This window comes from Pan troglodytes, chromosome 10 (genome assembly GCF_028858775.2).
Source record: "Pan troglodytes isolate AG18354 chromosome 10, NHGRI_mPanTro3-v2.0_pri, whole genome shotgun sequence".
NCBI classification, from domain to species: domain Eukaryota; kingdom Metazoa; phylum Chordata; class Mammalia; order Primates; family Hominidae; genus Pan; species Pan troglodytes.
The window spans coordinates 14,516,544-14,544,046 of NC_072408.2; the positions used below are offsets into that span (position 1 = coordinate 14,516,544).

General features: G+C 37.5%; 1 protein-coding gene and 1 long non-coding RNA gene across 11 annotated transcripts in view; one reads left to right on the top strand and one right to left on the bottom strand.

Annotated features, from left to right (window-relative positions):
- CD163L1 (CD163 molecule like 1) overlaps positions 1–27,503 on the bottom strand; it is a 111,812-nt gene that overhangs the window by 7,009 nt on the left and 77,300 nt on the right. For 8 of the 9 annotated variants that reach the window (XR_010148254.1, XM_063786262.1, XM_016922887.4 and 5 more), the window contains 2 exons: positions 24,268–24,374; positions 21,848–22,018 (listed from right to left, as the gene is read on the bottom strand). Coding sequence is in view for 7 of the 9 variants with exons in the window: in XM_063786262.1 (XP_063642332.1) it covers positions 24,292–24,374 (83 nt within the window). In the remaining 2 variants the exon portion in view is untranslated. Of the gene's footprint in view, positions 1–13,894; positions 14,015–21,847; positions 22,019–24,267; positions 24,375–27,503 lie in introns of those variants that run through there. The other variant, XR_001707814.4, reaches the window with a different exon arrangement.
- Positions 5,680–27,169, top strand: LOC134807544 (uncharacterized). Of its 2 annotated transcripts, XR_010148256.1 has the most exons (7): positions 5,699–5,884; positions 6,266–6,355; positions 8,541–8,780; positions 9,516–9,663; positions 16,398–16,546; positions 26,489–26,601; positions 27,063–27,169. It is a non-coding gene; the product is annotated as an uncharacterized LOC134807544 (long non-coding RNA). The 2 variants fall into 2 exon arrangements; XR_010148255.1 differs by lacking the exons at positions 9,516–9,663; positions 16,398–16,546; positions 26,489–26,601; positions 27,063–27,169 and having other exon boundaries at positions 5,680–5,884; positions 8,541–8,809.

Here is a 27,503-nt window from a genome sequence, read left to right on the forward strand (position 1 = left end):
ACCAAGCAGACCTAATAGACATCTACAGAACTCTCCACCCCAAATCAACAGAATATACATTCTTTTCAGCACCACACCACACCTGTTCCAAAATTGACCACATAGTTGGAAGTAAAGCACTCCTCAGCAAATGTAAAAGAACAGAAATTATAACAAACTGTCTGAGTTTGTTATAACTAGTGCAATCAAACTAGAACTCAGGATTAAGAAACTCACTCAAAACCACTCAACTACATGGAAACTGAACAACCTGCTCCTGAATGACTACTGGGTACATAATGAAATGAAGGCAGAAATAAACATGTTCTTTGAAACCAATGAGAACAAAGACACAACATACCAGAATCTCTGGGACACATTTAAAGCAGTGTGTAGAGGGAAATTTATAGCACTAAATGCCCACAAGAGAAAGCAGGAAAGATCTAAAATTGACACCCTAACATCACAATTAAAAGAACTAGAAAAGCAAGAGCAAACACATTCAAAAGCTAGCTGAACGCAAGAAATAACTAAGATCAGAGCAGAACTGAAGGAGATAGAGACTCAAAAAACCCTTAAAAAATCAGTGAATCCAGGAGCTGGTTTTTTGAAAAGATCAACAAAATTGATAGACCACTAGCAAGACTAATAAAGAAGAAAACAGAGAAGAATCAAATAGACGCCATAAAAAATGACAAAGGGGATATCACCACCAATCCCACAGAAATACAAACTACCATCAGAGAATACTATAAACACCTCTACACAAATAAACTAGAAAATCTAGAAGAAATGGATAAATTCCTGGACACATACACCCTCCCAAGACTAAACCAGGAAGAAGTTGAATCTCTGAATAGACCAATAACAGGCTCTGAAATTGAGGCAATAATTAATAGCTTACCAACCAAAAAAAGTCCAGGACCAGATGGATTCACAGCCGAATTCTACCAGAGGTACAAGGAGGAGCTGGTACCACTCCTTCTGAAAGTATTCCAATCAATAGAAAAAGAGGGAATCCTCCCTAACTCATTTTATGAGGCCAGCATCATCCTGATACCAAAGCCTGGCAGAGACACAACCAAAAAAGAGAATTTTAGACCAGTATCCTTGATGAACATTGATGCAAAAATCCTCAATAAAATACTGGCAAACTGAATCCAGTAACACATCAAAAAGCTTAACCACCATGATCAAGTCGACTTCATCCCTGGGATGCAAGGCTGGTTCAACATACGAAAATCAATAAACATAATCCAGCATACAAACAGAACCAAAGACAAAAACCACATGATTATCTCAATAGATGCAGAAAAGGCCCTTGACAAAATTCAACAACACTTCATGCTAAAAACTCTCAGTAAATTAGGTACTGATGGGATGTATCTCAAAATAATAAGAGCTATCTATGACAAACCCACAGTCAATATCATACTGAATGGGCAAAAACCGGAAGCATTCCCTTTGAAAACTGGCACAAGACAGGGATGCCCTCTCTCACCACTCCTATTCAACATAGTGTTGGAAGTTCCAGCCAGGGCAATCAGGCAGGAGAAGGAAATAAAGGGTATTCAATTAGGAAAAGAGGAAGTCAAATCGTCCCTGTTTGCAGATGACATGATTGTGTATCTAGAAAACCCCATTGTCTCAGCCCAAAATCTCCTTAAGCTGATAAGCAACTACAGCAAAGTCTCAGGATAAAAAATCAATATGCAAAAATCACAAGCATTCTTATACACCAATAACAGACAGAGATCCAAATCATGAGTGAACTCCCATTCACAATTGCTTCAAAGAGAATAAAATACCTAGGAATCCAGCTTACAAGGGATGTGAAGGACCTCTTCAAGGAGAACTACAAACCACTGCTCAAGGAAATAAAAGAGGATACAAACAAATGGAAGAACACTCCATGCTCATGGGTAGGAAGAATCAATATCATGAAAATGGCCATACTGCCCAAGGTAATTTATAGATTCAATGCCATCCCCATCAAGCTACCAATGACTTTCTTCACAGAATTGGAAAAAACTACTTTAAAGTTCATATGGAACCAAAAAAGAGCCTGCATCACCAAGTCAATCCTAAGCCAAAAGAACAAAGCTGGAGGCATCACGCTACCTGACTTCAAACTATACTAGAAAGCTGCAGTAACCAAAACAGCATGGTACTGGTACCAAAACAGATATATAGAGCAATGGAACAGAACAGAGCCCTCAGAAATAATGCCACATATCTACAACTATCTGATCTTTGACAAACCTGAGAAAAACAAGCAATGGGGAAAGGATTCCCTATTTAATAAATGGTGCTGGGAAAACTGGCTAGCCATATGTAGAAAGCTGAAACTGGATCCCTTCCTTACAGGTTATACAAAAATTAATTCAAGATGGATTAAATACTTACATGTTAGACCTAAACCATAAAAACCATAAAAACCTAAACCCTAGAAGAAAACCTAGGCAATACCATTCAGGACATAGGCATGGGCAAGGACTTCATGTTTAAAACACCAAAAGCAATGGCAACAAAAGGCAAAATTGACAAATGGGATCTAATTAAACTAAAGAGCTTTTGCACAGCAAAAGAAACCACCATCAGAGTGAACAGGCAACCTACAGAATGGGAGAAAATTTTCGCAACCTACTCATCTGACAAAGGGCTAATATCCAGAGTCAACAACGAACTCAAACAAATTTACAAGAAAAAAACAAACAACCCCATCAAAAAGTGGGCAAAGGATATGAACAGACACTTCTCAAAAGAAGACATTTATGCAGCCAAAAAACACATGAAAAAATGCTCATCATCACTGGCCATCAGAGAAATGCAAATCAAAACCACAATGAGATACCATCTCACACCAGTTAGAATGGCAATCATTAAAAAGTCAGGAAGCAACAGGTGCTGTACAGGATGTGGAGAAATAGGAACACTTTTACACTGTTGGTGGGACTGTAAACTAGTTCAACCATTGTAGAAGTCGGTGTGGCGATTCCTCAGGGATCTAGAACTAGAAATACCATTTGACCCAGCCATCCAATTACTGGGTATATACCCAAAGGACTATAAATCATGCTGCTATAAAGACACATGCACACGTATGTTTATTGCGGCATTATTCACAATAGCAAAGACTTGGAACCAACCCAAATGTCCAACAATGATAGACTGGATTAAGAAAATGTGGCACATATACACCATGGAATAGTATGCAGCCATAAAAAATGATGAGTTCATGTCCTTTGTAGGGACATGGATGAAATTGGAAATTCTCAGCAAACTATTGCAAGGACAAAAAACCAAACACCACATGTTCTCACTCATAGGTGGGAATTGAACAATGAGAACACATGGACACAGGAAGGGGAACATCACACACTGGGGACTGTTGTGGGGTGGGGGGAGTGGGGAGGGATAGCATTAGGAGATATACCTAATGCTAAATGACTAGTTAATGGGTGCAGCACACCAATGTGGCACATGTATACATATGTAACTAACCTGCACGTTGTGCACATGTACCCTAAAACTTAAAGTATAATAATAATAATTAAAAAAGAAGAAGAGGACACAAACAAATGGAAAAACATTCCATGCTCATGCATAGGAAGAATCAATATCGTGAAAATGGCCATACCTTCTAAAGTAATGCTATTCCCATCAAGCTACTATTGACTTTCTTCACAGAATTAGAAAAAAACTACTTTAAAGTTCATATGGAACCAAAAGAGGGCCCGTATAGCCAAGACAACCCTAAGCAAAAAGAGCAAAGCTGGAGGCATCATGCTACCTGACTTCAAACTATGCTACAGGGATACAGTAACCAAAATAGCACGGTACTGGTACCAAAACAGATATATAGACCAATGGAACAGGAGAGAGGCCTCAGAAATAACACCACACATCTAGAACCATCTGATCTTCCACAAACCTGACAAAAACAAGTAATGGGGAAAGGATTCACTATTTAATAATGATGTTGGGAAAACTGGCTAGCCATATGCAGAAACAAAAACTGGACCCCTTCCTTACACCTTAAACAAAAATTATCTCAAGATGGATTAAAGACTTAAATGTAAGACCTAAAACCATAAAAACCCTAGAAGGAAACCTAGGCAATACCATTCAGGACATAAGCACGGGTAAAGACTTCATGACTAAAACACCAAAAGCAATGGCAACAAAAGCCAAAATTGACAAATGGGATCTAATTAAACTAAAGAGCTTTTGCACAGCAAAAGAAACTACCATCAGAGTGAACAGGCAACCTACAGAATGGGAGAAAATTTTTGCAATCTATCCATCTGACAAAGGGCCAATATCCAGAATCTACAAGGAACTTAAACAAGTTTATGAGAGAAACACAAACAATCCCATCAAAAAGTGGGCAAAGGATATTAGCAGACACTTCTCAAAACAAGACATTTATGCAGCCAACAAACATACCAAAAAAAGATCATCACTGGTCATTAGAGAAATGCAAATCAAAACCACAATGAGATACCATCCCACGCCAGTTAGAATGGTGATCATTAAAAAGACAAGAAACAAGAGATGCTGGAATGGATGTGGAGAAATAGGAATGCTTTTACACTGTTATTAGGAGTATAAATTAGTTCAACCACTGTAGAAGACAGTGTGGCGATTCCTCAGGGATCTAGAACCAGAAATACCATTTGACCCAGCAATCCCATTATTGGGTGTATACCCAAAGGATTATAAATCATTCTACTATAAAGTCACATACACACATATGTTTATTGCAGCACTATTCACAATAGCAAAAACTTGGAGCCAACCCAAATGTCCATCAATGATAGACTGGATAAAGAAAACGTGGCACATATACACCATGGAATAGTATGCAGCCATAAAAAAGAATGAGTTCATGTGCTTTGCAGGGACATGGACGAAGCTGGAAACCCTCATTCTCAGTGAACTAACACAGGAACAGAAAACTGAACACCACATGTTCTCACTCACAACTGGGAGTTGAACAATGAGAACACATGGACACAGGGAGGGGAATGTCACACACTGGGGCTTGTCGGAGGAAGAAGGGCAAGGGGAGGAACAGCATTAGAAGAAACACTGAATGTAGATGATGGATGATGGGTGTAGCAAACCACCATGGCACATGTATACCTATGTAACAAACCTGCACATTCTGCACATGTATCCCAGAACTTAAAGTATAATTTTTAAAAATAAATAAATAAAAAGAAAAATAAACTGTTCCCTTCATGTTGACACATGTTTTGGGGAGATAGTTTCATGATACACAGGAGATATTCCTGACATGAATAAGCATGTTAAGACAGGGAATGCCAGGAATTTTAGGGAAAAAAACTTGATGTCTTTATTCAGGAAAATATGCTTTCCTTGGTGCTTCAACTTAGGTAACACTTTGCTGAGTAAGATTGGCTCTAGGGCTGAGAAGTCTAGGGAAACAGGCCCTTCCCTTTGTACACAGATGTGGTTCTTTTGCAGTGAGATGCTTACTCTGAATATCTGTCTAGTAACCTACCTTCCTCCTGGTCTACCCTGCTGATCTAGTGTTTTAGGCTCAATAGACCTGTGGTGGAAGGGAAACTGCCTGAGATTTATCATTCCTATATGGCACATATGGGATGAGGCTTAGCCAATTGCCACCCAGATCTTCAGCACTCCCATTGTGTCTGAAGTTGTGATTTCATCACTTTAATCACCTAGGAGATGGCAGAGCTAGGCAGAGAATTCCATGTCCTCTCTCACATCCCAATGGCGGTGGTTGAACGAGGAGCCAGTTTATTCCCAAATGGTGTTCCTTGGCTCTATGCTGTGTTTGCTATGCTTTTTGTATTTTTTCTTTTTGCCATGTTATCTCCCTTTTTACTTGAGATAGACCAGCACATAAAGAAATGTAAGTGTCATGGTGGGCCTGAGGGCACAGGGAAATATAGTGAGATAATAAATGTATGAAGAGAGGGCAAGATACCTATTATAATGTGAGAAACAAGAAAATAATGCTTGCTCTTCTCTGGTCTCCAAGGCTCAATGACCCAGGACTTAGAGTTCTTAGAAATTATAATCTTATATACAATTTAAATACTTGGAGGACACAGAACAAAACTAGACTAAGAAGTCCATTCCTAGTATCCTTGTGGAGCATAAGAAAGTATCTTGGGCCCTGACTGAACCAATAGTAATACCCACTATAAAGATATGGGACACTGTTTGGAATCTGGGGATATTTGAGAGAGTTTTCAGATGATAGTCTCTGATGCAGTATGCTTTGTCTTAGTCTTGATCAGATGCAGGTATTCTCTGCATAACACTGTGCATAAGGACAAAAAAAACAGTGAGATAAAGATGGACCATCTAGAAAGGCCAGGTAAGTATTCTTTGCCCTTCACCTCTGGGTTATCTTGGCCATAAGCTGGCAACTCTAGTCAGTTCCATAGTCTATGTGCCAGATAGCTAACCCCATGCTCAATTCTGGTCTCAGTGAAACAGTCTCTTCAAAGTGTGTGCATGACCTCTCTTCCTCTAAGCTTAGCCTAAGACCACTGAGACTTCTCTCTAGGGAGAATATTTTTCAGGCAGAGGTTTGATTCTGAGCCCCATTAACTCTTGCTGGTTGAAAAGTTTCTTTTGCCATTTATACTTGTGATATTTCTCTTCCTACTAGGGAGGTTGCCTCTTATGTGACTCAGTGACTTAGATATCATTTTTTCATGCTAGACAATGAAAAGAAAGGTGGCTTGTCTCCAGGAAGTGGTTATAAATTTGCTTTTGTGATAGGATAAGGGCAGAGGGACTTTGTAGGTATGAGATCATCATACAAACAGCCTGAGGAGACTGAAAGTCCACTTTTTTGGGTGACATTACGACCATGTGTTAATCATAATTCCTGCAGGTTGTGTATATTATGGAACCTGCCTCTCCAGTCAAGGTCAGCTCTAATTTCCGTTTTTGCTGTCTTTTTGGATCCCTCATAAGATCACAGAGAGGGAACACGCTAAATTCCAGGGTTCTTTGTGCCCACTGCTGCACAACTTTTTATGGATATGTCCTATAGATACCCTGAACAGGTTTCCCTCATACAAAATGAAAATGCCTAGTCTGTAAAAGGTTCTTGTGTTGCTTTGAGATAAGTAAAACAGGGTGAAAATACATTTCTGTCTGAGTACATATTTGGATTTGGGAACATTTTTGCTTATTAACTCAAGGGAAGAATGGTACCACATTTTTGGGTTGTCGCCTCCCCACCATAATAAAAGTATATGATGATTTCAATTGTAGACCATCAGAATGTCTCTCCAAACACTGTAATTACATAAATTAGAATATATAATTTATAGTGAGAATATATAATTTAATACTTATAGTTGGAAAAGTGTATTACCGCAAAGTTCACATGAAGTCACTGTAACTCCCAGTTGTTTGTACAAATGTCTTTAATTCCTCACTTCAATTCATGTACCACTTCCTCACCTGCTATTGTTCTTGAGACTGTTGTTTGCCCTTAGAACCCATAGGCAGAAGAACAATACTCCAAGAGGTCAAAGAACAATACTCCAAGATTTCAAAGGGGTCAAATGGGTGGCTTTGTCTGAAGCTTTCCATTCCAGCAATGAGTGACAGGAGTATCTCCCCCATGGAAGGGCAGAGAGACCCAGGCTTATTATCAAGGGCTTCTTGTAAATGACCAAGAGCATTTCAGAGAGTTCAGAATCTGAATCGGCTCATATCTCTCTTATATGTCAACTTCCACTTTTCTGCAAGTTGGTGTATGAGACAGAAGCCTACTCAGAATCTGAATACGCCTCCCACAACCCCATTCCCATTCACTGATGCATACAAGTTATGCTATTATGACCACATTTTCCAAATTCAAATGTTAGTTCTTTGGACCATCAAATGACTTTTGTGCTAATTCTGTATGTGTCCAAAGTGTGGGAAGTTGCTAAAATATGGACATATTTTTGACATTTTCCTACCTTATGGTGACCATTGCTCCTAGTATAATAGATTAATTTTCTTTACTTAAGTTTCTTGGGTTGGATGAGAAGAACATTAGTCCAGATTTTAAAAATAAAGTCACAGAACATTAGCTCTAGAAGCAGTAGAGCTGATGTAGAAAATATCCATTTATTTTCTGTTTGTTATGTAAGATAAAAGCTGTGGGACATTTGACGACTTTCAGAGTTCAGGTAACATCCATTTATGGACAATCTATACAGGTTGGGATTATCTGCATAGATATGGGAATCAGGACATAATTGCAAAGAAAGAGTTGACCTGTCATTGAGGAACAAATGTTCTGGAACTGTGGTTTCCTCTTTTCCATTTTTTTGTGTATTCAGCTTGAGAAATAATAATCTCTTGTAACAAATATTTTCCAGACTATGGGTCAAGAGTTACATAGTCCTGTCCTAACATGATAGCTCTAAGTGTTTTATGATGTACAGAAATTTTTACAATCTGTATCTCTTGCATTGTTTCTGCTGTCTAAAATGTGTGCAGCCATTCTGCTAGGTCACAGATATAACCAAGCAATTTTCTTGTTGTTTCAGGCTGTCCTCTGGAGTCACCAAGGAGAGGAGTTCTGGGAGGGAAGAAAAATGGGATGGGAAACGACCCATTACTATTTGTGAAAGTGACAAAAGAACCCAGGGATTCTGAGGCTGAAATCTATACCCCTGGGCCTTCAGTTTGAGAGTCATTTAGCCTATATGGAATTACCTGTGACATTACATTCCAGAGAGACGAGAAATTCTGAGACCCTTATTATCGATGTTTATATTGAAAAAATGGTAATAAATATTTTGAGACTCTCAGAAAAGTTCAGTGTTACCAAGAAATTTGTTGAACTTCTAACTTCTTCCACACAACTGATTTTAGTCAGTTCAAATCTCACACTATATGACTCAGCAAACTCTGAATCCCAGGCCACAGCTGAGTCCTTCCTCTCTCCCCACTCAAGAGGGTCACACAGAAATATCACCCAGACATTCTAAAATGTGTTGGGAACAGGCCCCCCAAAATCTGGCCATAAACTGGCCCCACAACTGGCCATAAACAAAATCTCTGCAGCACTGTGACACGTTCATGATGGCCATGACACCCACACTGGAAGGTTGTGGGTTTACTGGAATGAGGGCAGGGAACACCTGACCCACCCAGGGTGGAAAACCACTTAAAGGCATTCTTAAACCACAAACAATAGCATGAACATCTGTGCCTTAAGGACATGCTCCTGCTGCAGATAACTAGCCAAACCCATCCCTTTATTTTGGCCCATCCCTTTGTTTCCCATAAGGAATACTTTTAGTTAATCTATAATCTATAGAAACAATGCTTATCACTGGCTTGCTGTTAATAAATACGTGGGCAAATCTCTGTTCGAGGCTCTCAGCTCTGAAGGCTGTGAGACCCCCGATTTCCCACTCCACACCTCTATATTTCTCGTGTGTGTCTTTAATTCCTCTAGCACCACTGGGTTAGGGTCTCCCCAACCGAGCTGGTCTCAGCAAAAATGTTCTATACAGGTTGAATTTTCCTCCAGCCTTGGAGAGGAGCATGACACTTACCCAAGGAAACAGTGGTGCAGTGGCACGATCACGGCTCACTGCAGCCTGGACCTCCCCAGCTCAAGCAATCCCCCTGTCTCTGCCTTTCAAGTAGCTGGGACTACAGGCAAGTGGAGAAAGATGCATGGGGAAGAAATTGCTACAGTTTTTATTTTCTACCCAAAGCTTCATGGACTCCAAAATATTATTTATTTAGTGTCAAATGAAAGTACTTCTTCTCTTTCCTCTTCCATATCAGGTTTTCTTTTCACGTAAATCTCATCTCATAATCTCTCTTATCTTCACCAACTTATACCTGTTTACCTGCTCTTCCTCTTTGTTCACCTCTCTCAGCTACATGCAATATCTTTTGTCATTATGGGTCAATAAGACAGCCAAGTGGAAACCTCTAGTTAGATACATTAGAGGATATTAGGGATGGGGAAAGAGAGAGGTGGAGGAAGAGAGAGAGAGAGAAGGAGACAGAAAGAAAGAGGAGGAGAGAGATATCTGAACTGGAGTTATGGAATAGGTTGTTTTGAGATGAAAGGAACTCTTGTCAGTAGAAATGTTAAAGTCTGGTGCTACCTGTCAGAACAGTTATGTGAAGAATTTCAGGATGGAATGGGAAGTTGAAATGATTTGCGAAAGTCTCTTCGCTGTCTCATAATTATAACAATTTGTGACAAAGAATGGTTGAAATCTCAATCTCAATGCCATTCTTACATTGCTACAAAGAAATACCTGAGGTTGGGTAATTTATAAAGAAAAGAGATTTAATTACCTCATGGTTCTGCAGGACGTACAGGAAGCATAGTGCTGGGCATCTTATTGGCTTCTGATGAGGCCTCAGTAAGCTTATAATCATGGTGGAAGGCAAAGGGAGATATCATACAGAGAAAGCAAAAGCAAAAGAGAGAGCAGGGAGGTGCCACAAACTTTTAAACAACCAGATCTTGTGAGAACTCACTATCCTGAGGATAGCAGCAAGCCATGAGGGATATATCCCCATGACCCAAACACCTCCCACCAGGCCCCAACTTCAATATTGGGGATTACATTCCAACATGATACTTGGGTGGGACAAATATCCAAACCATATCATTTCACCTCTTGCCCCCCAAATCTTATGTCCTCACATTGCCAAATTTGCTCATGCCCTCCCAATAGTCCTCTAGAGTCTTAACTCATTCCAATATTAACTCAAAAGTCCCAAGTCCAACTTCAAAGTCTCATCTGGAGATAAGCTACTTCTACATATGAACCTATGAAATCAAACCCACTTTATTTACTTCTAAGATGCAATGGGGTACACATTGGGTAAACATTCCCATTCTAAAGGGAGAAATGGTCCAAAAGAAAGGAGCAACAGGCCCCTAGCAAGTCTGAAATCCCAGCAGGGCAATCATTAAGCCTTTTTTTTTGTTTTTTTTTTTGAGACAGGGTCTTGTTCTGTCACTTGGGCTGTAGTGCAGTGGGTTATCGTGGCTCACTGCAGCCTTGACCTCCTGGAGTCAAGTGATCCTCTTACCTCAGCCTCCCTAGGAGCTGGGACTACAGACATGTGTCACCTCACTTGGCTAATTTTTTATTTTTTTGCACAGATGTTGCCCAGGCTGGTCTCTAACTCCTCCTCTTTGTTCACCTCTCTCAACTACATGCAATCTGCCTGCTTCAGCCTCCCAAAGTGCAGGAATTACAGGCATGAGCCACCATACCTAGCTCAGTCATTAAACCTTAAATGTCCAAAATAATCTGCTTTAACTTCATGTACCACATCCTGGGCACCTGGGTACAAGGGGTAGGCTTCCAAGGCCTTGGGCAGCTCTGCCCCTTTGGCTTTTTCATGCTGAGATTGAAAACTGCTGGTGGATCTACCATTCTTGGGTCTGGAAGGTGATAGCCCCCTTCCCACAACTGCACTCAGCAGTGCCCCAATGGGGAGTCTGTGTGGGACATCCAATCCCACATTTCCCCTTGGTATTGCCCTAGAGTTCTCTGTGAGTGTTCCACCCTTGCAGCAGGTTTCTGCCTGGGCACCCAGGCTTTCTCATAAATACTCTGAAATCTAGGCTGAGGCTGCCAATCCTTCTTCACTCTTGGATTCTGTGTACTCACAGGCTTAAAACCACATGGAAGGCACCAAGGCAAATGGCTTGTGCTCTCTGAAGTTGCTGCTACAACTGTATCTGGGTCCCTTTGAACTGAGGCTGCAGCTGGAGAAGATGTGAGGAGCAGTGTCCCCAGGCTGCACAGGGCAGTAGGCCCTGGGCCTGGCCCCTGAAACCATTCTTTCCTCTTAGGTTTCTGGGCTTGTGATGGGAGGGGCTGCTTCTTAGATCTCTGAAATGCCTTCAGGGCCTCTTTTTCATTGTCTTGGCTATTAGCACTTGACTCCCTTCTTGTTATGCAAGTATCTCTAGAAAGTGGTTGCTCCACAGCCCATTTGAATTTCTCTACTGATAATGCTTTTTTTTTTTGCTCTACCACATGGCTAGGCTACAAATTATCTGAACTTTTATGCTTTGCTTCTCTTTTAAATATAAATTACAACATTAAGTCATTTCTTTGCTCCTGTAGCTGAATATAGGCTGGTAGAAGCAGCCAGGCCACATCTTGAATGCTTCACTGCTTAGAAATTTCTTCCACCAGATGCCTTAAGTCATCACTTAAGTTGAAACTTCCATAGATCCCTAGGGCATGAACAGAAAGCAGCCAAGCTCTTTGCTAAGGCATAATGTGAGTAACCTTTACTCCAGTTTCCATTAAGTTCCTCAATGTCATTTGAGACTTCCCCAGCCTGGACTTCTCTGTTCATATCACTATCAGCATTTTGGTCACAACCATTTAACCAGTCTCTAAGAAGTTGCAAACTTTCCCACATCTTCCTATCTGCTTCTGAGTCCTCCAAACTCTTCCAGCCTCTGCCTATTACCAAGTTCTAAAGTTGTTTCCATAATTTCAAGCACCTTTATAGCAATGCCCTACTCCACAGCACCAATTTTCTGTGTTAGGCTGTTCTTGTGTTGCTACAATGAAATACAGAGGCTGGGTAATTTATAAAGAAAAGAGGTTTAATTGACTCACAGTTTTGCAGACTGTACAGGCAGCATGGTGCTGGCATCTGTTTGGATGCCTTCTGATGACGCCTCAGGAAGCTTACAACCATGGTGGAAGGCAAAGGGGGTAGAGTGGCTTATCACATGGCAAGGCAGGAGTGAAAGAGAGAGCAGGGACATGCCACACTTTTAAAGAACCATATATTGGGAGAACTCATTCACTATTACAAGGACAGCACCAAGACATGAAGGATCTGTGCCTATGACCCAAATACCTCCCACTAGGCCCAATCTCCAACTTCGGGGCCTACATTTTAACATAAGATTTGGGTGGAACAAATATCCAAACCATATGACCAATTTACTCTGATATTTGTAAAACTGTATGTATATTAAGAAGATATTCAATATAGCCATGGGATGTTAGTCTCTTGTGTCTGCATGGGTTTCCTTGGGGTATGTATTACTTTGTGTGATTTTAGATCATCATCATCTTTTATTTTTGTAGATGCCCCCAAAATTCCCGGGGGCCACAATTATTCTTTTTTATTCCATTTTATTTTTTATTTCTCCCCTTTTCTATGTTTTTTATTAATTTGTATTGATTCTTTTTATTACTCTGATTCTCTAAAACATTTTAAAATCATTTTTCCTACTTTCTTTATCTTTTGGCTTGTGTGTGTCTTTCCTATTACTGTTTGTTTCTTAAGTCTTGGGTTACTTCTTACTGAGTATAATTTCTTTTACTCTTTTTTTCTCTGTCTGCCCAATACATTTCCTGCCAATGTTGTTTCATTCTTCATGTTTCACTATGTGGAATAAGAGACTGCAACTCTTAAGGCTCTATTGTTCCATTCACCAAAATGTAATTCTTTCCAGTGTTAAACAAATTCAAGGAGACCAAGAGCTCTAAAATCAGACAACAAACAAAGAGACACCTAGGTATTTTAAGCAGGAAGTGGTTTACTACAGGAAATAATTATGCTTACAAAACCCTCATCAGGAAGTTTTAAAACCCCCAGGAAACCACTGCTAAAGGGCATCATGCTGTAATATCTAGGCTAGCAGTTTTCAGGACAAATGCAAAGATCCTTGCGAAACCGTATCTTCCATGAACAAGTCTCTGTGGTGGAAGCGAGCCCAGATTCTTCCTGCTAGGGATTGTGGGAAATAAAGTTCTTGGCCCCGCAAACCTAGTCATTTAGGGAGAACATAAAAGGAGGCAGGAATGATGAGGAATTAATAAGCAGTAATGCGGCTCAGTGGCCTATTCAGTGCAAAGGGATGCTCTCTGCTTACCTGCAGCAGAAAAACTGATCACACTGTAGGATTTCCCTAGTTCCTTTAACTGCTGCTCTTCTTGGTGAGTTTTCAACTTGCTGGGTCAGGAGGGCTTAACATCACCCACATATCAAGATTCTATTTTTAAAGAAATTAATTGTAAGTGCAGAAATTTTTCTCTCTGTTGTCTACAATTGCAATAGCTTTCAGTTCATTTCTCTAAAATTGTGTTTACTTAAGTTTACATATCTTTGTTTGTGGGGCACCAACATTTTAATTTCCTTACCAGGAAATCATTGCTCTTCAAAGATCCTCTTGGGCTAATGAATACCTGATGTATTTATTTTAAAATATTCTTTGTAACCCAATCTCTGGGATGTTAAAAGTTAGCCTAATAGTTTTCTTCATTGACAATGGGTGATTACTTTCCTTATATCTTTATAACCAGTTTATCTTGGTTAATTTCTAAGGTAAAAAGGAATGGTCTCGGCCGGGCGTGGTGGCTCACGCTTGTAATCCCAGCACTTTGGGAGGCTGAGGCAGGCGGATCACGAGGTCAGGAGATCGAGACCACGGTGAAACCCCGTCTCTACTAAAAATACAAAAAAATTAGCCTGGTGTGGTGGCGGGCGCCTGTAGTCCCAGCTACTCGGAGAGGCTGAGGCAGGAGAATGGCGTGAACCTGGGAGGCGGAGCTTGCAGTGAACCAAGTTCACGCGCCACTGCACTCCAGCCTGGGTGACACAGCGAGACTCTGTCTCAAAAAAAAAAAAAAAAAAAAAAAAGAAATGGTCTCTTATGCTAAGGATGCCATGGGATAAAACAACCAGAAACTTCTCAATTGCCATTCCCTTGATAAAATAATAACAAATATAAAATTAAAAACTGGTTGCATTGAACTGTTCTTGAGTTTCCACATGAGCTTCACATGTCATTCAAATGTCCACAAACCCACATTTTTCTTCTTTAAATATTTACTACTTTGCATCATTAAATTAACACATTTTCAAACCTCATTGTTAAAGAAAAGGCAAATATTTGTAGTTTTTAAAGTATCCCCTTCACTCATGACTATTAGAAATGTGTTTTTTTCTTATATTTGTCTATAATACCAGGAGGTGTAAATAGGCTATACTAAAATTAATAAAAATATTGAGCAGAGTTCCACATAAGCAGGCTCTACCATTCATTAGGGAGTGTCAATCATCTGCAACCACTCTGTGCAAGGGGAAAGAGCATGGATTGTTCAGGGAAGTGGCATACATCACAACTGTTCATTGGTGAGACCCAGTCACATGATCATAACTAGTTGTAATGAATGTTGAGAAATATAGCTAATGCACAGACCTAGCTAAAAATCTTATTGATTGTAAGATGAGAATAGAATATGGTTTACCACTTATGACCCTATTAATAAGGAAGAGGAGAATAGGTGACAGTAGATTTCTTAGTCCATGTGTCTATTCCAGCCCATCCATTAGTGGATGATCCTATGGTTAGAACATAGCATGCCATTTAGTATATAGCTATTGAGTCAAACTGCCTGGGTTTGAATCCAGGCTCTTCATTTATAAGCTTTGTTACCTTCAGCAAGTTACCTTTCTGAGCCTCAGTTTTTACTTTATTAACTGAAAAAAAATGAGAATCTTAATAGTACTTACTTCACAGAGTTATTGGGCTTTCATGTGAAGTAAAATACATTAAGCACTTAAAACAAGGCTTTACATATAGTACATAGTTAATAAATATTCATTACTTAGGTTAGAGGAAAGCTGGAAGGCCCTCACAAAGCAGTAATAAGTCCTTGTTATGTTTTTTTTTTTCAAAATAAATGTTTTTTAAAAACTGAGTACTTTGGAATCCTTTTAGATTTACAAAAGAGTTGAAAAATAGTATGGCCAGGTGCGATGGCTTACCTCTATAATCTCAGCACTTTGGGAGGTCAAGCTCAAGGTTGTGAGCTCCCTCCTCTGAGACTTAAGGGGAAAAATTACAATGAGGTAGACGGTGAATCTGGATTTCTGTCCAAACCACACTGGTTAGCTAAACTGGGATGGACTTGATTCTGAGTTGAGAAATTGTGGAGAATTCAAGCATGAATGTCTCTACAGAAATATGTTTAGAGACTGATAAGCTTGTGGAAATCCAGAAATGGCAGGTAGAGCACATCAGAAATTACTTTCTTACCTTTAATCAAATAACATTTACTAAACCCTTAATTATATATTGATTTTTAAATTATATCCTAGGTTGTCTGTTAAATATTGCAGAAGTAGTTCAGATGTGATTGACACTGACTCTTTTGAAATTACTCACATTTCAAATTCTCAAATTGAGTTATACTTTCCTCAACTAGGAAATATAAATAACTAACGGAAACCTTCTTGGATGCTTGCTGGGAGATTTGGATAACTTAATGCATAGTAGTTAGTAATTTCTCAATAAAAAGATTGTTTTTGAAAGATGAAGTTAAGTTATTCTAGTAACGGTCAATGGTTAAGCAAAAAATTATTTCTTTCAGGAACTGCAAGTAATAAAACATGACTGGAATAACAAACCACAGGGAAAGGTGGGAGAATGAAAAGATGTATAAGGGTCATATCCTACAAGTGTCGTGGCCACACCAAATGATCTGACTCATGTGGAGCGAGCGGGCAGATACATTTATTTGTAAGTGTATCCTCAGCCACTTGTACTACGCTTTGGGCATTTTAATTACTCTACAAATGTTGACTGAATAAATTATTTTTCAGAAATGTTTTTCTGGAGTAATGGGAACAATATACTAAGCTGGGGGAAGACAGGATGTTTTCAAAGTAGTTAGGATGTCCTAGACTTTCTCACAGAAAGTATCTCATTGATCTCATTGAGGAGTGATAGTATATCTCATACTCTTCAAAATATCTTATACATGAAACTGACATAGCTTGGGAACAATTACCCATACCCCCTCGTCCCTTTGCCTTTATTGCTAACATTCTCTCTTGATGCAAAAAATGCAGGACCCGGGAATAAACTAAATATTTCCCTTCTCTTCTCTGAGCTCCCAGAAGCAGAGTTTATGCCAAAATATGAGGAGCTACAGAGAAAGTCACTAGAGAGGTGTGCAGACTCATTTCTTGAGCAAATAAATGTATGGTCCTAAATTGAGCTATCTTCATTTGCTAAAACATGCTCCTTTGTTGCAGAAGCAGTTACAGAAGCTGGGTTGTAGTCAGAGAATATTAGCAGCTCCAGGTGCCAAGTTGGAGTCACAGAGATTTCCTAGACCTAAGATGTGAATCTTAAATCACCCCTCACATCTAAAGCTACTTTTCATGAACTGGAGCTCTGTGAATTCCAGGAAACAATATAACTTTAGAGAGCATCTTTAGTGTGTGACTTTTCTAGTCCCAAACGCAATGTGCAAATAGCTAAGGAATTCTGGGGTTGCCAGTTCTTACAGTTATGTGGTTGGTTATTTCCTTTAACTTACTTGTGATATTCATCTATCCATCCATTTACCACATCTTCGTGTCTCTGCTTTTCTGTTCCTGTCTCTTTCTGTCCTCTTTCCTCAACTTATAAATGTCAATTTATATTTATATCATAGTACAGTTACTCTATTAGTAATACATACTTAGGTGTGAAAACTACTTCCTGGGAGATAACAATCAGATGTTGTGAAGTTACTATTATAAGCTTTTCAGCTGTTTTTATTTCCAGTCAATTCTAGATGTTTTGATAATTACCCAAACAGATGTTAGAAATGATGTTTGTTCATTTTAATTTTGACATAATTTTAAAGGTACCAAAAATTGCCAAAATATCAAAAGAACTACTCTTCCTCTTTATCCATTTAGGATTTACTCCATTCCCTTTACCCCTTTCTCCTGAGCTGCAGATTATCATACCCTTTACCTGAAATTCATCAATATGTATTTTATAAGAACAAAAAGATCATTTTATGTAACCTAGTACAATTATCAAACAAAAATATAATATTATATTATGCAAAGTTCACATTCAAATATTGCCAATTGTTTCAATAATATTATTTGTAATGACTTTTTCTTCTTATCCAGGATTCAGTCAAGGATCATGCATTGAACTTAATTGTCATGTCTCTTTATAAAGTCTTCTTTGATCTAATGAATATAGAATATTATAGATAAATGGATATATAGATGGATAGATATACATCAATACATATAGATATATATAGATAATACATATAAATAAGTGTGTAATATGTGTGTGTGCACACATGTGTATGTATATTTTTCCATCTTTCTGCTGAGATGAGTATGTCTTAGCTTGAGCATCCATAACAAAATACCACAGACTGGTAGCTTAAACCACAGGAATTTATTTCTCACAGTTCTAGAGGTTGGAAAGTCCAAGATCAAGGTGCCAGCTGATTTGGTTTCTGGTAAGGGCTTTCTTTCTGGCTTGCAGACAGCCATCTTTTCACTGTGGTCTCACATGGTGAAGAGAGAGCACTCTGATGTCTCTTCCTCTTCTTATTAGGCAGCAGCCCTGTCAGATTAGGGACTCCCACCCTATGATCCCATTTAACCTACATTACCTCCTTAAGGCCCTATCTCCAAATATAGCCACAGCAGAGGTTAGGGATTCAACATATGAATTTTGGAGGGACAAATTTAATATATATCAGACTACAAACAACACTTCAGAAACAATTAGATCACTTAGAATTCAGATATTGCTTTCTAAATTTTATTTCTCTCCAAAATAAACCAGGGCTCCTTGGAAAGGTGCCTGATTCTAGGGCTGGGGAAGAGAAAGTACAAGGTAAGCCTGAAAACTGTAATTGTCCCATAAGTTAAGGAAGTCAAGAATGATGTAAATGGGTCTAAAGGACATAGGAACTAATGTGAGGAACTAATATGCTGGCCAAATATGAGATGGCTTATGCATCAACATAAATAATGTTAGCAATAGGCTATAATCATTCAATGAAATAAGAATTTGTTAATTTATATTGAATAAAGGAAATAAAGTAAATGGGGAAGAAGAAAAAGCTCTTACTGACAGTAGAATTTCAACAAATAAAGTAAAAATCATGAATGGATTTAAAAATAACTCTTGGCAATCATCATATTAACAATTGATGGTATATGAATGTTAACTCTGGTAAGTGGGAGATGACAGAATGAACAGATTGACAAATCCTGTCTCCCAAAAGGAACTATAAAACTAAACAAAACAGTCAAAACTGACCATTTTAGAACTCTGGAAACTGACCAAAGGCAAAAAATAGTTTGAGAACTATTTATTCATGAAAAATGACCCAACTTAGAGTAAGAACAGTGGAAATCTTTGGCTTTAGTGCTGGGGTTGCTCTCATCTCCCCACATCTCCAAAAATAGAAACAACCAGTGGATTAGGAAGATATTAACAGGGAGATCTGGTAAATGAGACAGCAATAGATGAGCCAGATAGGATTCCACACAGCCCTGACTGACTGAAGACCACACACACATGCAGAAGAAGAGACAAAAGAGACTCTATAGAGAAATTTGAAACAAGGGCAGACTTCAAAAGTACTTGAACTTAGAATATGTTCCCTGACACACAGAGATCTATTGGCAGAGGATGAAGCTTTACTGGTTCTGTGTGTTCGGGTGCAATATTTAACCAATTATTGGCTGATCACTAAGCTAGACAGATAGAGGGATGACCTGTTTTAAAACCAGGTTTGAAAATAAAAACAAGAATAAAAAACTCAGCAGAGACATCAGAGGCTGCATAGTATGGAGGACTTAAGAGTCCACAGATGTAGTCCAGGCAAGTTAACAGACAAGTAGATCAAAAAACAAACAGCAACAACAACTGCCCTGGGGAAGAGAGATTAGAAACCAGAATTACTGCAGTATATTATCTAAAATGTACAGCTCTAAACAAACAAAAAAGAGATAAGAAAGAAACAGGGAAGTGATCTATACATACCAAAAAAACCCAAAAGCAATCAATGAAAACTAGCTCTGAGGAGGTCCAGGTACTGGACTGAATAGAGAAAGACTTCAAAGCAGCTATTTAAATAAGTTTGAAAAACTAAAGAAAATCATATTTAAAGAATTAAAGAAAAATCTAACGACAATGGCTTAACAAAGAAGAAGAAATAAAATCTGTAAAAAGAAATCAATAGGAATTCTTGAGTCGTAACATGAAATAAATGAAATGATAAGTTTATAAAAAGGCTAAATAGTAACTTTAAAATTCCAGAAGAGAAAAAAATCGGTAAATTTGTAGTTTAATATAAATGATCCATCTTAAGAACTTGGAAAAAAATACTGCAGAAAAATTAACAGAGCTTGTATATCAGCACGAGGAATAGAAGAAGAGAGAAAGAGGTAGAAAAATATTTGAAAAAAAAAAACAGTTGAAAATGTCTCAGATTTGCATATTAATTTGAAAATCCAAATAATCCAATGAAACTTAAGGAAGACAAACACAAAGAAATCCTTACCTAGATACCATCAAGCTGTTGAAAGACAGGGACAAGGAGAAAATCTTGGAAGCAGTAAGAGAAAAATGATTCATCACGTACAAGAAAACAACAATATGATTAATGTTGCATTTAATGGAAGTTTAAAAAATAATGTAATAAGAATGAATAATCTTTATTTTATGTAGGTGAATAATTTCATGCATGTATACACAAGAGAGAGGACAGACAAAAGAGTGACAGAAACATTCCAAAATGTTAACAGTGCTTATTTCAGAATGATAGACTTTTTCATATTTATTATTGTTCTTTCAATATTTTTAACATGTATTTATGTTATAATAAAAACTTAAACTTTCTAAACATAGAAATAGGGATAGCTCTTTATTTTAGTGTAGGAATCTGTAATAATTTTACTGCAGTACAGCAATATTAATGAAACATATATTAATTGGCTAGGATTAAATTTTAATCGTTAAACTCTCTACTACATTTCCTCATAATATATACTGCAAACATATTGCAAAGAGAGGCCCCAGTATTTGAAGTACAATCTAAAATCTTGCTAACTCTTGAGAAGAAGCCTTCAAAACAAGCTTTTCTTGGCATGGGACTAATTATCCTTTCTTACCAGATTTGTGAACTAAAGTCTCCTGATTTTTAGGATTTCCAACTCTTTGAGAGCAGAGACCCTAAATGAATAAAGCTTATTTAGGGTCTTAAAGATTTAAAAATGTCTTTTCTAATAACCTAGGCTTCTTTTGTTTGTTTGTTTTACATCTCTTGTAACAGCTCCATGAAGCCTACTGATTTTTAAAAAATTATTTTACTATTGTGGTAGATACTTGTTACTATAATATATGTGTTATAATTCCTATAGGAACAACAATATGTTCAAAATCTGAGGAAGCCAAGTTAGAAGCAAGGGCAATTGAGCAAAGCTGTCATGAATAAATCTATCAGGGATAAAAATAAAGACAACTATTCTGACATTCAATTTTGAAAATGCTTTCTACATTCAAATATCTATGGAATTACACTAATTTGAACTACAAGAACAGCCATAAGTCAGCCTCAAATAATGTTTTTCATTGTTCAGCAGAAGTAGGAGTAGGATACGTATGGAGTGGTTTTTCAGTTAGTGATTGTCTGAGTTTGGGCTGCTGTAAGAGAATACTATAAACTGGGTGGCATATAAACAACAGAATTTTTTTCCCTCACAGTTTGGGAAGTTACAAGCCTGAGATCAGGGTGCCAGCATGATTCAGATCTGATGAGGGCTGCCTGCCAAGTTGTAGACTGCTGACTTCCCACTGTACACTCACATAAGGGAAGGACAGTGACAGAGCCTCTGAGGTTCCATTATTAAGGGCACTAATCCCATTCATGAGGGCTTCACCCTCACGACATGATTACCTCCCCAAAGCTCCACTTCCTAATACCATTACATTGGCAGTTAGGATTTCAACATACAAATTTTTTTTTGTGGGGGGCAAAGGAAAACACAAACATTCAGTCCATTTAACAGTGATATACATAATTCAATTTTTATTATCACCAGTCTTTATCAATTTAGCTGTTCTCCTATTGTTCAAGAAATGTTATTTGGACAAGTTTTCCATAGGGCAACTTGACTTCCTCTTTATTCATTTAAAAGTTGTTGTCTCCTTCAAAGATATTTAGAGGTTGATCTGAAATTATAAAACAAGAGGCAACAAGTTACTATTCTTCTAAATAAGAATGCTAGCCTACATGAGGTTAAAGTTAAGACACGTGTGTGTGTGCACACACAAACACACACACAACCCACAAAGAATTGATCGATTAGGACAGATTTAGTAGGTGCTATGTATTAATATTTCTTTTTTGTGCATATGCAGATATTATGCAATTTTCTTTCTGCTCCCATAGTCTAGAATTCTGAGTCTCAGAATGTAATAATTTACTTATCAAAGAAAAAGAGTGTTAAATAACACCAAAATTAAAAAGGAAGGTATGATTACATATGGTTTTGGTTTTTGGAACACCTCTGGAAATTAATCTTTCAAAAATTTTTAGTATGGATTCTGCTAAGTCAGAATTGATGATTAATGAGGTTTAGACAGAACAAAAGTAGGTTTTTTTGTATCATAGAATAATAGACTTGCTCAGTGTTATGAGCTGAATTGGGTCCCCCCAAATTCATATGTTCAAGTCTTAACCCCTAGTTCCTCAGGATGTGATTGTATTTGAAGATCGGACCTTCAAAGAGGTAATTAAGGTAAAATGAGGTCACATGGGTGAGCCCTAATCCAGTATGACTGGTGTCCTTACAAGAAGAAATTAGATCACAGACAACACAGACCAAGGGATGACCATCTGAGGGCATAACAAGAAGATGACTGTCTGCAAGGGAAGGAAGGAGGCCTCAGAAGAAACCAAACCTCCCAATATCTTGATCATGGACTTCTGGCATCCAGAATTGTGAGAAAACAAATTTCCATTGTTTAAGCTGCCCAGTCTGTGGTATTTTCTTTTGGCAGCCCTAGAAAACTAATACACTAAGCACAATAATAACTGCTGAGGGAAAATCTTTTCTAATATAGAACCCTAATTTCAAGTACTTTAAAAACAACACATAGTATTCATTGGCAAACAAAAATTGTGCTAATATAAATTAGTGTTTATTAAAATTGGTTTAGAATAATACAGACTCAATCATTTGTTCCTTATATCATGCAGATGAAAACACATAAGATACACTTTAGGATACATTTTAATTTAAGTTTTTCAATGAACTTTTCCAAATAGAGAAATTATCAATAGCATATAAAGAGGAAAAAGGCTTCAATCATAAATATAAGTCTTGGTATTAGAAGAGTTACCATTAAATTATGTTGGAGCTAGTTATTATCTAAATGGTTTTTGTGTACTTTACCTCTGGTTTTTCTAACTTTTTTTGTTATTATGGTAATAATATATTTTTGAGAAAAAACAGAGAAACTCAAGCCCATTCACTTGGATCACTGGGTCAAATTTGAAATAGTTTTGTGTTGGTGATGTCTAGATATTCTGTAATAAAAATCAGGAGATATGACTTATCTTTGCTCCCTGGCATTTATTCCCATAAAAAATTTAGAATTATCTTTGGGCTACACAGAAATGCTGTTTTCAGAATTGCTAGCTCATTCATGCTAGGAATTAAAAAGTGTTTTCAACATTATTTAGAAAGCACAGTGCTTTCTAGTCCTTTGACTTCATTGAGTTCAATTTTTCTCTCCATCATATTTGGACCATCCACTCTAACTGAGAGAAAGCACTGTTCTTTTTGTGCTGGATTTTCTAGTTGACTTTGATTTTAGTTATTTGTCCTGGCACCAGTAAGTGTTTTAGAACTGCCTCAATGCAACATTATTATATAACGAGTGCTTGTTTTTCTAAACCTTTAGAGAATGATTTCACTGCTATTATGTTAATGTTTTCTCATCAGACAAAGCCACTTACATTTAATAAATATAAAGCATGTATCATCTGTCAGGCACTGGCGATTAAAGCAATGAGGAGTGATATTAATGCACGGAATCTACTCTGTACTTAAGAGAATAAATGTGAACATCCTACTCTGTGTAACAAAAATGAACAGAAATCCTAGGAATGGAGGTTATCAATGAGCAGTATGTGAAGCTGAGATCTAATCAACCTCTTCCTTAGTGACAGACTATCTGCAGCATCAGCCAATGCTCAAAACCAATTCTGATAAACTCTGTAAATTTTCTATAGGAACAACTTTCTCATCAACCTCTCTCTTTTCCAGAGGTTAACATAGAATATTTGATATACTGGGGATATGAACCAGTGACATAATATATGGTAATATAAATATTGGAAAAAATGTGTTTAATTCTGCGACAGTGGGAGATTAAATTACTAGTTTTAGTAGGAACAATACTTCTCAACTTACCTGGTGAGCCCTGGAAGTCTAAAGTCATTTTGTGGCTTCAGAGGCAGGAAGAACTCCCAACAGCGATGTGTCGCTAGCATCTTCACAACCATGGTTGGGGGTGTCATCTGAAAGAAAGGCAAAATCTGTATTATTGAATAGTAGAAAACCTCTCTGCAGAGGGAAGAGCTGTTAAGTGCAGTGTTTGATCAGCTGGGAAAGTATAATAGAGCAAGAGGTGACTATTACATAAATTAAGAGCACGCTTAGTTACCGTTTGGAAGTAAAACAATTATCATATTTAAAAGGATAAACCATTAAGTGTTACCAAAACAAATAATACAGCTTTTTATCAGATTATCAGATTTGCTCCCAGTATCTTAAAAGCCTAGAATTGTGATATTTATATTTTGATTTTAAAAATGGGACAAGTAAAACTCAATGGTAAGCATCATTGTCTAAAGATAGGAGAGTACTAAAAATTATATTTAGGGAATTGTTCCATTTTTGGCAGGATTGAGAGAAATAAAGGATTGTTGTCTGTGGATAGAGAAATGTAGATAACTAAATTTCAAGAAGGTTGAATATGACTGCATCTTTTAAGAGTAATTATTTGAACTTCTAGTTTCCCATGAAGCCTGTAAGAAGCTTGGGAGTCATTACTCCCAATCGCATAACAAGAAAAAAGGTGAATAAACTGAAAATCAACAACTCTTCTTAGGTCCATCAAAGAACTGATGTCATAGGGCAAACCACTATCACCAAAATTGGAGAGACAGACAGGCAGAGACAGAGAATTGCAACTTATAGAGCAGAACCCCATGAGCAGAAACCCCTGTGGAAATCAGTAATGGGGTAGGGAAATCTAAACTGTAATTGACAAATTGCTGTAGGCTCAGAGTGGAAAAGTTTCAGTGTTAAAAACTCCAGTGGACCTACATTTTTGTTTTACCTTTAGAAGCCCTACCAAGTTATCACAGTGAAGACTGGAGCAAAATCATTCTGTGCTTTCTATCAGGAGGAGGGGAAAGTAGTCATTTTGAAGTACATATAAAATATTGTGTTCTTCTTAATGAAGAACACTTCAATAGGGTTCCTATAAAATACCAGGGAATACAATGGTTAAAATTGCACATCAAAGATCTTATTTAAGAACTCACTAGGGAGCCCCTAAGACAACAGGGGAGACTAAAACAAGGGCACCAGAAGAAATATTAGCCTCTGACACCTACAGCTACAGCAAACAATAAATACAGCTTAATCCCTTGCCAGGTAAATATAAAACCTTACACCAACACTCTCTTTACCTCAATTCTTTGTGTCCACTATATATCATGTCTGACTTTCTACAAAATAATTACAAGGCACACTGAAAGACAAAAAAACAGAGTCTGAAGAGACAGCAAGCATCAGACCAGACTCAGATGTGAGAGAGATGTTGAAATGATCACACCAGAACTTTAAAACAACTAGGATTAATATGTTATGGGATCTAAAGGAAAAAGAGGACAACCTGCAAGAACATATGAGCAATGTAGGCACAGAGATGGAAATTCAAAGAAAGAATTAAAAATGCGAGACATCAACAACACTGTAATAGAAATGAAGCATGTCTTTTAAGGGCTCATCAATGAACTGGACACAGCTGAGGAAAAAAAATCAGTGAGCTTGAAGAAACATTAATGGAAACTTCAAAAACTTAAATGCAAAGAGAAAAGAATAAAAAAGACAGAACAGAATATCCAAAAATTGTGAAAGAACTACAAAAGGTGTAACAGACATACAATAGGAATGCTAGAAGGAGAAAAAGGTGAGAAACAAGCAGAAAAATATTTGAAGCAATAATGACAGGATTTCTCACAACTAATGACAGAAACCAAAGCACTTATCCAGGCAGCACAAAGAACACCAAGCAGAATAAATGCCAAAAAAACAAAACAAACAAACAAAAAACCCCGGAATTTAGGCATTCATATTCCAACTGCAGAAAATCAAAGACAAATAAAAAATATTAAAAGAAGCCAGAGGAAAAAAATTGTCTATAGAGGAGCAAGATAAGAATTACATTGAACTTCTCTTCAAAAACTATGCTAGCAAAAAGAGTGAGTATAATATTTAGCGTGAAAAAAAGAACCATCAACTTAGAATTCTGTATTCAGGGGAAAGTATCCTTCAAAAGTGAATGAGAAATAAAAGATTTTCTCAGACAAATAAAAATTGAGGTTATTTGTTGCCATTACAGTCACCTTGCAAAAAATTATACAAGAAATTCTTCAGAAAGAAAGAAAATGATATAGTTCAGAAGCTCTGATCTACGAAAAGAAAAGGGAAGCATTAGAGAAGAAATAAATACAGGTAAAATAAAACTCTTTAAAAAATTTTTACTCTTATTTGATCTAACAGATAAATTTGCTCATCTTCATTCCTGAAAGTTATTTTTTCTGGATATAGAATTCTGGATTGACAGTTCTTTTCATTTAGCACTTTAAAGACTTTGTTTAATTGTTTCCTGACCCCTTTAGAAATCTGTATTCATTTTAATTGTTGTTCCTCTAAACACAATGTGTCATTTTTGTCTCCTTGCTTTTGATATTTTTCCTTTGTGTTTGATTTTCAGTAATTTGAGCATGATGTGTCTGGGAATGTATATATTTAGTTTGGTGTTTGCTAAGCTTCTTAAATCTATGAATTCATGTCTTTCAACAAATTTGTGAAGTTTTCAGCCAATATTTCTTTAAAAAAAATTCCTGCACCATGTCTAACTTCTCTTCTTTTCTAACACTCCAATGATATGTACATCTTTTTTTTTTTTTCAGATGGAGTTTCGCTCTTGTCACCCAGGCTGGAGCGCAATGGTGTGATTTCAGCTCACTGCAAACTCTGCCTTCCAAGTTCATGCAATTCTCCTGCCTCAGCCTCCCAAGTAAGTGGGATTACAGGCGCCCACTAACACACCCATCTAATTTTTGTATTTTTAGTAGAGACGAGGTTTCACCATGTTAGCCAGGCTGGTCTCAAACACCTGACCTCAGGTGATCCACCCACCTCGGCTTCCCAAAGTGCTGGGATTACAGGCATGAGCCACCACACACCACCAGTATGTATATCTTTTGATATATTCCCATGGATTCCTCTCTTCCCATTTTTAAGGTATCTTTTTCCTCTCTATTTTATTGAATAATTTCCATTGGTCTGTCTTGAAGTTCACTGATTTTTTTCTGTTATCTCCTTTCTGTTGTTGAGGCAATCCAGTGATT